General features: G+C 41.1%; 1 protein-coding gene across 1 annotated transcript in view; it reads left to right on the top strand.

Annotated features, from left to right (window-relative positions):
• Positions 1–4,273: 4,273 nt before the first annotated feature.
• adam11 (ADAM metallopeptidase domain 11) overlaps positions 4,274–12,058 on the top strand; it is a 45,170-nt gene continuing 37,385 nt past the window's right edge. The window contains exons 1-4 of the mRNA XM_038990704.1: positions 4,274–4,331; positions 4,486–4,494; positions 4,813–4,826; positions 4,878–5,009. Coding sequence (XP_038846632.1) covers positions 4,274–4,331; positions 4,486–4,494; positions 4,813–4,826; positions 4,878–5,009 — 213 coding nt within the window. The remainder of the gene's footprint in view (positions 4,332–4,485; positions 4,495–4,812; positions 4,827–4,877; positions 5,010–12,058) is intronic.

The following is a 12,058-nucleotide window of genomic DNA, read 5'->3' as shown; positions in this document are numbered from 1 at the left end:
TAAGCACAAACCAGATGGGATGGCGTATCGCTGCAGAATGGTGTGGTAGCCATGCTGGTTAAGTGTGCCTTGAATTGTAAATAAATCACAGTGTCACCATCACACCACCTCTTCCATACTTCACAGTGGGAACCACACGTGCGGAGATCATCCGTTCACCTACTCTGCGTCTCACAAAGACATGGCGGTTGGAACCAAAAATTTCACATTTTGGACTCATCAGACCAAGGACAGATTTCCACTGGTCTAATGTCCATTGTTTGTGTTTCTTGGCCCAAGCAAGTCTCTTCTTCTTCTTGGTGTTTTTTTGTTGTAGCAATTTGACCATGAAGGCCTGATTCAGGCAGTCAGCTCTGAACAGTTGATGTTGAGATGTGTCTGTTACTTGAACGCTGAAGCATATATTTGGACTGCAATTTCTGAGGCTGGTAACTCTAATGAGCTTATCCTCTGCACCAGAGGTAACTCTGGGTCTTCCTTTCCTGTTGCGGTCCTCATGAGAGCCAGTTTCAGCATAGCGCTTGATGTTTTTTTGCGACTGCACTTGAAGAAACTTTCAACGTTCTTTAACTTTTCAGTATTGACTGACCATGTCTTGAAGTTAATGATGGATTGTCGCTTCTCTTTGCTTATTTGAGCTGTTCTTGCCATAATATGGATTTGGTCTTTTACCAAATAGGGCTAGCTTCTGTATACCACCCCTACCTTGTCACAACACAACTGATTTGGCTCAAACGCATTAAGAAGGAAAGAAATTCCACAAATGTACTTTTAACAAGGCACACCTGTTAATTGAAATGCATTCCAGTTGACTACTTCAGGAAGCTGGTTGAGAGAATGCCAAGAGTGTGCAAAGATTGAAGAATCAAAATATATTGTAGATATGTGTAATATGTGTAATTTATTAGTTTTGATGTCTTCAGTATTATTCTACAATGTAGAAAATAGTAAAAATAAAGAAAAACCCTGAAATGAGTAGGTGTGTCCACATTTTTGACTGGTACTATATATTTGCTATAGTATGCTTTTAGACTGGCTTTGCTTACGTGAGTGACTAGGTTCAAACCATATGTCAATGGGACAAACCCGGGTCTCCTGTGTGCCACAACAATTGTCGTCTGCTGAGGAAGCTAACAAAGTATTTTGATACGCAGAAGACCCAGGTTTGAAACCAGTTAGTCACATTGGTACTGTGGGTCTCTGCGAGGAAGTCATAAGGGGTTGAAATGTAACAACAGGTTGTTCGGTGAATCACATTATGAATAACCTTGCCTGAGACTTGAAGAAGACTTGCGTTAGCTTCCCGAGGTAATACCTTGGAGGCTTTATCCTGGATATGGCCAACAATTCTCATTTTTGACTGTATGGCGGAATTCATTTGACAGTGTTTTATTTTTAGGAATAATAAAAGTTTAAATATGTTCTATGATGGGAGTGACACTAGGATGGCAACAAATAAATTCTATGTAGTTTTAATCGGCTTTCTCCATTCTGATTAGTTTTGTACTCAACCCAACTAGGACCGAACTGACATGTAGTCCAATTTGTAGAACTAATTTATCTAGCACTGTATCATTTTAGACGGTATAGTGAAAATCCATACCAGTATACATGAAAACCCTATCACGTAGCCCCACTTTCACTCAACAGGCTTACACAGTCTTGTGTGCAGGAGACAAGGATTCTAACCCAGTCATACACAATAAGTACACTTCTTGATCGAGAGGTTTACAGTCGGTTACAGCATATCATGTTGTGGAATGTACTTCCTAAACCCAATATGAATTGATAAAGTAGACCATATACAGTTGAAGTCTGAAGTTTACATACACCTTAGCCAAATACAATTAAACTCAGTTTTTCACAATTCCTGACATTTAATCCTAGTAAAAATTCCCTGTCTTAGGTCAGTTAGGATCACCACTTTATTTTAAGAATGTGAAATGTCAGAATAATAGTGATTTATTTCAGCTTTTATTTATTCACATTACAAGTGGGTCAGAAGTTTATATACACTCAATTAGTATTTGGTAGCATTGCCTTTAAATTGTTTAACTTGGGCACCAGTCCCTCCTGCAGCAAAGCACCCCCACAACATGACGCTGCTACCCCCGTGTTTCACGGTTGGGATGGTGTTCTTCGGCTTGCAAGCCTCCCCCTTTTTCCTCCAAACATAACGATGGTCATTATGGCCAAACAGTTCAATTCTTGTTTCATCAGACCAGAGGACATTTCCCCAAAAAGTACGATCTTTGTCCCCATGTGCAGTTGCAAACTGTAGTCTGTCTTTTTTATGGCGGTTTTGGAGCAGTGGCTTCTTCCTTGCTGAGCAGCCTTTCAGGTTATGTTGATATAGGACTTGTTTTACCTTGGATATAGATACTTTTGTACCTGTCCTCCAGCATATTCATAAGGTCCTTTGGTGTTATTCTGGGATGGATTTTCACTTTTCTCACCAAAGTACATTAATCTCTCAAACAGAACGCGTGTCCTTCCTGGGTGGTATGACGGCTGCGTGGTCCCATGGTGTTTGTACTTGCGTACTATTGTTTGTACAGATGAACGTGGTACCTTCAGGCGTTTGGAAATTGCTCCTAAGGATGAACCAGACTTGTGGAGGTCTAATCTTGGCTGATTTCTTTGATTTTCCCATGATGTCAAGCAAAGAGGCACTGAGTTTGAAGGTAGGCCTTGAAATACATCAACAGGTACACCACCAATTGACTGAAATTATGTCAATTAGCCTATCAGAAGCTTCTAAAGCCATGACATAATTTTCTGGCATTTTCCAAGCTGTTTAAAGGCACAGTCAACTTAGTATATGTAAACTTCTAACCCACTGGAATTGAGATACAGTGAAATAATCTGTCTGTAAACAAATGTTGGAAAAATTACTTGTCATGCACAAAGTAGATGTCCTAACCGACTTGCCAAAACCATAGTTTGTTAACAAATGTGTGGAGTGGTTGAAAAATGAGTTTTAATGACTCCAACCTAAGTGGATGTAATCTTCCGACTTTAACTGTAAATGAGTTTCTAGTATTGTGCTCTACCTATTATAGGTATTTTATGCTGACTGCGGGCTTGTAGGGCAAGGGAGAAGGACTCTGAGGAGATGGATCTAAGTGAGATGGATCTAAGTGCTGAGTGTAGACTCGGCTTGTTGAAGGGCAGTGATGGGTCGGTCGATGCATCCTTTTTAGCTCACCGCTACGTCAACCCCTCATACAGTTGACGCAGACAAATCTGATACCTAACCTTGTCTATTCCATTATTAGGATGTAGAATGTTTAACTGAGTGAACAGGTGAATACTTTACTGCATTAATGTGAATTTCCATTTATTTTAAAAATGAGTTGAAATCTTATCAGATTTCTATAGCTGGATTGTTTTGAGGAAGGTGGAGTTGGGGTAAGTATGCTTACTGCAAATAAGGTTAACACCATTTTTTTTTTTACTACACTACGATGGTGTGTTGTAGGGAAATGTGTATGTACCCTACCCTCTCATCTGCCTATGCTGCCACTGTTATCATGTCTTGTCTGCCCATACAGGTATCCCTATATGCAATCTAGGGGTTTGTCCCATTTCAGTACTATACCGCTGTTCAATGCAACCTAGTCCTTAAGTGCAAAACAGTATCTATGGGGCTCGTCGGACAATTTCAGTACATGGCGCTTTCCGCCAATACATAGATCGGTGTCAAACTGCACTCACGCCTATATTACTTTCCTTACTACTATGGATACAGCTGCCTGACATTAAAGTTGCCACTGAATCTGCAGTTTGCGTTTTCTGAAAAAGAGGCCGTGCTACCTGACAGGAATATGCAACAATAGGCTAGATGAGGGAGGGAGCGCTGAGTCCCACGTGTTCCAGTCAACGCGGATTCGACGCCCCTCGCTTGCAATCGCTCCAGTTCACTTTTTCCAGCAACTCCGAGCCAAGGAAGAATGATCACATTTAACCGCTCAGCGTCACTCCCAATAGGTACTAGTATTCGCCTATAGTCTTCCCCGGCTTTGCCAGTAGTGATACACATTTGATCCATATTTTATGACGGTTTTTCTTAGCCTTTTGTTGTAGGATGAATAACCTTGTCAGAATATATTTTTCTAGATAGAGAACCCGTTCTTGGTCGTGATGTGGGTACATCGTTAAAGGGGTCCCCTGCGGCTCTTTGTAATTGTCACCTGCAGTTGGTCCACCAATTGTTTTATTTTTTTATTCAACGGTGTTGCTCCATGCAAATCCCGGGGACTATGTGAGCATCATGCTGGTGGTGCGATGCCTGGTGTTCGCTGCTGTGAGTGCGCGGTTTGCCGTGACAGGTAAGAGACTGGGGGGGTTAAAGCCGCGCTTTCTTCCCGCAAATTTAACCCTTAACGTTATACGTAGGCCTATAACTTTCCCTTCGTTATTAACGGGTTATTTTAAGATTTTCCGAGCTATTTAAGTCCCATTTTGCAGACTCCCTGTCATGAGAACTACGCGGTAAGATTTGCTGCATCAACAATTTCCCTCGTAACGCGCGCCTGCTGCCTTCGAGATGGGGATGGAGTCGGAGCTGTGCTCCAAGGTTCTGTAGTGGCAGCCTACGCAGTAAATCGCGTCCATGGGAGACTGCAGCAGACATCCACAACACCACCATCACAATAGTCAATCCCGGCGATAACAGCGTGCCAATCGCTGGTTGTCGCCCGCTGTCAGTGCAGACATTTCATCATTCACGATAACAAAAGCCCTATTGATTGATCACCCTGCTTCTCTAACCCCTTTCTCTGGCTGCCTGCCTTAACCGCTCGGATGAAGGCTGGAGCAGCTCGGTGAGCAATAGAGGAGACGGGGAGACGTGGGAATGGCAGCCTTCGGAGGAGCAGGGGGACCGGGGACCTGCTGTGGAGGAAGTCACTCAGCCCAAGCGGCTCCTGCAACAGATCGACTCGGAGGGAGAGCTGGCTCACCGCCATCTGGACACTCGAGTCAAGAACCACACCGAGGGAGCACAGGTGAGTCCTATATTTTGTCTCCAGGTGACACACAAGAGAAGACAATTTCCCCAGTCATTATCAATATTTGCACAGACAGGTAGGCTACAGAACTAGCAATGTCAAGCTACTTCCAATCAGGCCTAATGGACATTGCTGAAAGGTGGTCACTGTCAGATCCAACATTTTGGGTGCTTAAATATCCCATTCATCTTCTGTATCCCTGTTTTGATTGCACAAAAACAAAGACTATATATATAAATAAATAAATATATATATATAAAGACTCACATAGATGTGAGTGTTCTTGCCCTCTCTCCACCAAATCTCACTAATGTAGCTGAAGGGAAACTCTTCCTCAAATTCATAGAAAACTAAACTCTATTGCCTCACCACATATAAAATCCAAAATTAACCCCTTAGGTACAGCTTTATGACCTAGCTTTACGACTTATTCCTATAGACACTTGGGGCATGTCCAAAAGTGTCATTTGGATGGATGGGCGATTCTCATGAAACCAGTTTTAACCAGGGCAATAGCAAATTGAGTTAGAAAACAATGATGCATCTGCAACAATCAACTATCATTCTGAAGTCTAAGACACCTATTTTTTGGCACAAGGTCTTATTTTAAGTCATTTGTACATTTTCTCCAGAATTGTTTTATTTTTCACCCCAAATTCTCATTAACGAAATGCGTGCAGATTGAATTCTCGGGTAATTTCATACAATCTTACTTTAGAAAAACCTAACCTATTTAAATAAAGGTTAAATTTTTTTATAATAATACTAAAAAGCTGAAATTGGGAAAATCTACCGGAGCCATTACCTTTCCAACATGGAGGCATGAGTGGGCTTTAGTGATGTGGTCAATTGTTTGCTGACTCATAATGGCTGTCTCCTATTACTTGCAGATTCAACTAAGGGCCTCTCATTACCAAAACACAAATTTCTCATTACCGCAGAATTTTTTGGTCAATTTCAGTAATGAGAAACTTAATTTTGGTGATGATAATAAGCTAATTCTAATGTATTGTAACGACCCTGGGTTTATAAGCGCGGAAATCGACTCTGCCATTCGAGCATGCTTTTGCACCACAGTCGATAGCGCGCTGGACCTCGGGCTAGAAGGTCGAGGGTTCGAGATCTGCTCCCAGCTATTTCATTACATTGGTGTCAGAAGTGCGTGTGCTTGGCTGGTTAGCGCGTTCCTGTAAGATGTAGAGTCACAAGCTAGCGCGAGGACGCGTTCTTTGAAAGGAGGGGGTAGTGTAACGACCCTGGGTTTATAAGCGCGGATATCGACTCTGCCGTTTGAGCATGCTTTTGCGGCACAGTCGATAGCGCGCCGGACCTCGGGCTAGCGACCTGCTCCCTGCTGTTTCATTACAGTATAATCAATGGGTGTGCAGTACTGGTAACTTAAATTATTTATTAGGACCATGCCTACATTGTATCGATTTTGTTATTTATTTATTATTTTGTATTTTTGGGGGTAAAACATCAGTAGGGGTTGTCAAGAAATATGGGTGTATAAACCCCATTTAATTGACTTAAAACCACAATCTGGAGTTTGTGTTTGAGCAAATAGCAACCCTGCCACGTAAAGGAAGATATCCCCCATTTTGACATGTGTACCTGTTTTAGCGCTTACCTATACTGTTCTTTGACAGTTTTTGGTCCATATCCCACATATTTAGAATTGATTTATTTATTGTACTTTTTACCCCTTTTTCTCCCCAATATCCAATTGGTAGTTACAGTTTTTTATCGCTGCAACTCCCACACGGACTCCCGCCATGCGTCCTCCAAAACACGGCCCCGCCAAGCCGCACTGCTTCTTGACACACTACTCGCTTAACCCGGAAGCCAGCCGCACCAATGCGTTGGAGGAAACGCCGTTAAGCTGGCGATCGAAGTCAACGTGCATGTGCCCGGCCCCGCCACAAGGAGTTGCTAAAGCACGATGGGACAAGGAAATCTCGGCCGGCCAAACCCTCCCCTAACCCGGACGACGCTGGGCCAATTGTGCGCCGCCTCATGGGTCTCCAGGTCTACGACACAGCCTGGGATCGAACCCGGGTCTGTAGTGACGCTTCTAGCACTGCGATGCAGTGCCTTAGACCACTGTGCCACTCAGGAGGCCCATATTGAGATACTTTATAGGCATATCATGTCAAGAAATGCATCTAAAATACTTTAGAACCACACATAGCCACATCCTAATACAACAATAATGGTGGTACAGACTGGGGAAATTACTTTTTCTCCAAAAAATTTGCTTTTGAAAATGCAGGCACATAATTACAGTATTTATGAAAAAAAGTGGTGTTTTAGTCAATTGTATTAAGATCAGTGATTTTAGTGTTATGCAAATAATTTGGGATTAACAAATGACACAATTTGATGTATTAGGTTACTGAATCTCTAATAGACCTCAGTGCAGTTTTTCAATGGCAAACTATGCAACGCTCATTACCGAAACATGGATTCTCATCTCCGAAACCTGCTTATCATTACCATAATGCACCAATATTAGGAAATATAAAATGTATGCTTTAGTAATTTTGGCTTAATCTTTTGTTCTTTATCCAAATATGTGTACATAAAAATAACATGTACAGTGCATTCGGAAAGTATTCAGACCCCTTCACTTTTTCCACATCTTGTTACATTACAGCCTTATTTTAAAATGGATTAAATAAATAAATATTCTCATCAATCCAGTACCCCATAATGACAAAGTGAAAACAGGTTTTTAGACATTTTTGCAAATATGTTACAAATAAACAAACAAAATATCTTATTTTTTAGACCCTTTGCTTTGAGACTCGAAATTGAGCTCGGGTGCATCCTTTTTAAATTGATCATCCTTGATGTTTCTACAAGTTGATTGGAGTCCACCTCAGGTAAATTCAATTGATAGGACATGATTTAGAAAGGCACACACCTGTCTATATAAGGTCCCACAGTTGACAGTGCATGTCAGAGCAATAACCAAGCCATGAGGTCAAAGGAATTGTCCGTAGAGCTCCGAGACAGGATTGTGTCGAGGCACAGGTCTGGGGAAGGGAACCAAAAAATGTCTGCAACATTGAAGGTCCCCAAGAACACAGTGGCCTCCATAATTCTTAAATGGAAGAAGTTTGGAACCACCAAGACTCTTCGTAGAGCTGTCCGCCCAGCCAAACTAAGCAATTGGGGGGGAAGGACCTTGGTCAGGGAGGTGACCAGTCTGACAGAGCTCCAGAGTTCCTTTGTGGAGATGGGATAACCTTCCAGAAGAACAACCATCTCTGCAGCCCTCCACCAATTAGGCCTTTTATGGTAGAGTGGCCAGATGGAAGCCACTCCACTCCTTTTTTGGTTACTACAAAATGCACTGGTGTAAAGTACTTTCAAGTAAAAATACTTGAAAGTACTACTTACATTGTTTTTTTTGGTTATCTGTACTTTACTATTTATATTTTTGACAACTTGTACTTTTACTTCACTACATTCCTAAAGAAAATTATGTACTTTTTACTCCATTCTCTGACACCCAAAAGTACTCGTTACATTTTGCATGCTTAGCAGAACAGGAAACTTGCCTAATTCATACACTTATCAAGAGGACATCCCTGGTCATCTCTACTGCCCCTGATCTGGCAGACTCACTAAACATGCTTTGTTGATGAATGATGTCTTGAGTGTTGGAGCATGTCCCTAGCTATCTGTAAATTAAAAGAAACAAGAAAATTATGCCATCTTGTTTGCTTTATGTAAGGAATTTTTTATTATTTATACTTTTGATACTTAAGTATATTTTAGCAATTACATTTACTTTTGATACTTAAGTATATTTAAACCAAATACTTTTAGACTTTTACTCAAATAGTATTTTACTGGGTGACTTTCACTTTTACTTGAGTAATTTTCTATTAAGGTATCTTTACTTTTACTCAAGTATGACAATTGAGTACTTTTTCCACCACTGGTAAAATGCACATGACAGCCCGCTTGGAGTTTTCCAAAAGGCACCTAAAGGACTCTCAGACCCTGAGAAACAAGATTATCTGGTCTGATGAATCCACGATTGAACTCTTTGGCCTGAATGCCAAGCGTCACATCTGGAGGAAACCTTGCACCATCCCTACAGTGAACCATGGTGGTGGCAGAATCATGCTGTGTGGATGTTTTTCAGCGGCATGGACAGGGAGACTAGTCAGGATCGAGGGGAAAGATGAATGGAGCAAAGTACAGAGAGATCATTGAATGAAACCTGTTCCAGAGCCCTCAGGACCTCAGACTGGGGTGAAGGTTTACCTTCCAACAGGACAACGACCCTAAGCACACAGCCAAGACAACGCAGGAGTGGCTTCGGGACAAGTATCAATGTCCTTGAATGGCCCAGCCAGAGTCCGGACTTGAACCCGATCGAACATCTCTGGAGAGACCTGAAAATAGCTGTGCAGCGGCGCTCCCCATCCAACCTGACAGAGCTTGAGAAGATCTGCAGAGACGAATGGGAGAAACTCCCCAAATACAGGTGTGCCAAGCTTGTAGCGTCATACCCAAGAAGACTCAAGGTTGTAATCGCTGCCAAAGGTGCTTCAACAAAGTACTGAGTAAAGGGTCTGAATACTTATGTAAATGTGATATTTCAGTTTTTTTTTTTATATATACATTTACAAAAATTTAAAAAATCTGTTTTTGTTTTGTCATTATGGGTATTGTGTGTAGATAAGGGAAAGGTGGATTTAATCCATTTTAGAATAAGGCTGTAATGTGGAAAAAATCAAGGGGTCTGAATAATATAATGACAAAATCCAAGATTCAGAAAATACTGTGTTAATGAGAAATTACAAAATAAACTAATTTAAAATATAATTGTTTTCAGTTATGTTTAAATCAGGCCTTTTCATGCGGTGAGCAATGTAAAAAAAAAAAAAAAAAAAAAAAAAAAAATATTTTTACGGAACTTTGAAAACGGTTGCGGTATTTTTGCATTTGTACTGTAGTTGTGGAAAAATGCATAATATCTGATCAATAAACATAACAATTATTTTTAAATACAGAATTGCAAATCCTAATTTTAGTGGTCCAAGAGGAATTATGGTGGAAAATGTGTTTCTGTTTTGTCAAGTGCCAGTTTTGTGAGAATCACCCCCGGGAACTGGGTGCCATTTGGGATGCTGAGCTGTAGTGGAGACACAGCCTCTTTTTTGAGCAGTATAATGTAGGCATTGTTCTGCAGATTTTCAGTGTGTACTGAAATGTCATATAGGTTAGGTTATTTACAGTTATGGGGAGAATATATGTTGCTTTAAAGAAGGGAGCAATGTGTGGCTTCCTCTTAAATGCAAAATGGAGCGAATAAGATCTAATAAATGAAAGATGCTTCAGAGAAGAATTGTTTTCTTCTCTAAATGAGATGAGAGATGAAATAATCACATTTTTTGCCGACTTGGTCTTAGACCTCCTTCATTAGTCAATGCCAGGCAGAATAATTCTCTCATCAATGATTAAAATCCACATTTGATGTAGAAGAGGGAGACGGAATGGAAAGATAGTAGTCTAATAGTGTGTCACAGTGCTGGACCACGACTGATGAGACTCGTATTAATAGTTTAACCTAGCCCCAGATCTGCTTGTGCTGTATAGTTGGCAAGATGGCACAAACAGATCTGGGACCAGGCTATTTGGCTACTATAGTTAATAGCTACTAAAGAAGCCACTCTTAGAGGAGACTTGTCTTGTGTGACATAATGCTAGTCAGGTTAGCCTTTATTGCCACTTTTATTGCCTGGTGTATTTTCAAAGAAGCCCTTAATGTAAGGTCAATGGCTTGATATGGTATTGTCAGGTGTTCCCATCTTGGATGGGTACAAAGTACAAGATGCTTTTAACGTTACTCTGCTTTGGTTGGTAGATCTGGATTAGTTGCCATTTGAAAACTTCCACAAAAGTGGATTGATGTTTTGAAAGCTTACAAAAGTGGATTGATGTTTCTCACCCTTGGTTTAAACCGAGGTAGGTGGCATGATACCCCTTTCCCTTTCGATGCCCCGAAAGTGCTAATTTCAGAAGTTCTGACTATGAGTCTTCACTGGCCAGGCTTTCACTGTAAATAATAATTTGTTCTTAATTGACTCGCCTGGTTAAATAAAGCTTAAAATGTATACAGTACCAGTCAAAAGTTTGGACATACCTACTCATTCAAGGGTTTTTCTTTATTTTAATATTTTCTACATTGTAGAATAATAGTGAAGACATCACAACTATGAAATAACACATGGAATCATGTAGTAACCAAAAAAGTGTAAAACAAATGAAAAATATTGGTTATATTTGAGATTCTTCAAAGTAGCCACCCTCAACCAGCTTCACCTAGAATGCTTTTCCAACAGTCTTGAAGGAGTTCCCACATATGCTGAGCACTTGTTGACTGCTTTTCCTTCACTCTGCGGTACAACTCATCCCAAACCATCTCAATTGGGTTGAAGTTGGGTGAATGTGGAGGCCAGGGATGGCGTATCGCTGCAGAATGCTGTGGTATACATGCTGGTTAAGTGTGCCTTAAATTCGAAATAAATCACGGACAGTGTCACCAGCAAAGCACCACCACACCACCTCCTCCATGCTTCACAGTGGGAACCACACGTGCGGAGATCATCCGTTCACCTACTCTGCGTCTCACAAAGACACAGAGGTTGGAACCAATAATCTCAAATATGGACTCATCAGACCAAAGGACAGATTTCCACCGGTCTAATGTCCATTGCTCGTGTTTCTTGGCCCAAGCAAGTCTCTTCTTCTTATTGGTGTCCTTTAGTAGTGGTTTATTTGCAGCAATTTGACCATGAAGGCTTGAATTCACGCGGTCTCCTCTGAACAGTTGATGTTGAGATGTGTCTGTTACTTGACGTCTGGGAAGCATTTATTTGGGCTGCAATTTCTGAGGCTGGTAACTCTAATGAACTTATCCTCTGCAGCGGAGGTAACTATGGGTCTTCCTTTCCTTTGGCGGTCCTCATGAGAGCCAGTTTCATCATAGCGCTTGATGGTTTTTGCGACTGCATTTGAAGAAA

The sequence above is a fragment of the Salvelinus namaycush genome, chromosome 4 (assembly GCF_016432855.1).
Source record: "Salvelinus namaycush isolate Seneca chromosome 4, SaNama_1.0, whole genome shotgun sequence".
In the NCBI taxonomy this organism is placed as follows: domain Eukaryota; kingdom Metazoa; phylum Chordata; class Actinopteri; order Salmoniformes; family Salmonidae; genus Salvelinus; species Salvelinus namaycush.
The sequence above is the reverse complement of the archived record's forward strand: the minus strand, read 5'-3'. Positions and strand labels throughout refer to the sequence as shown.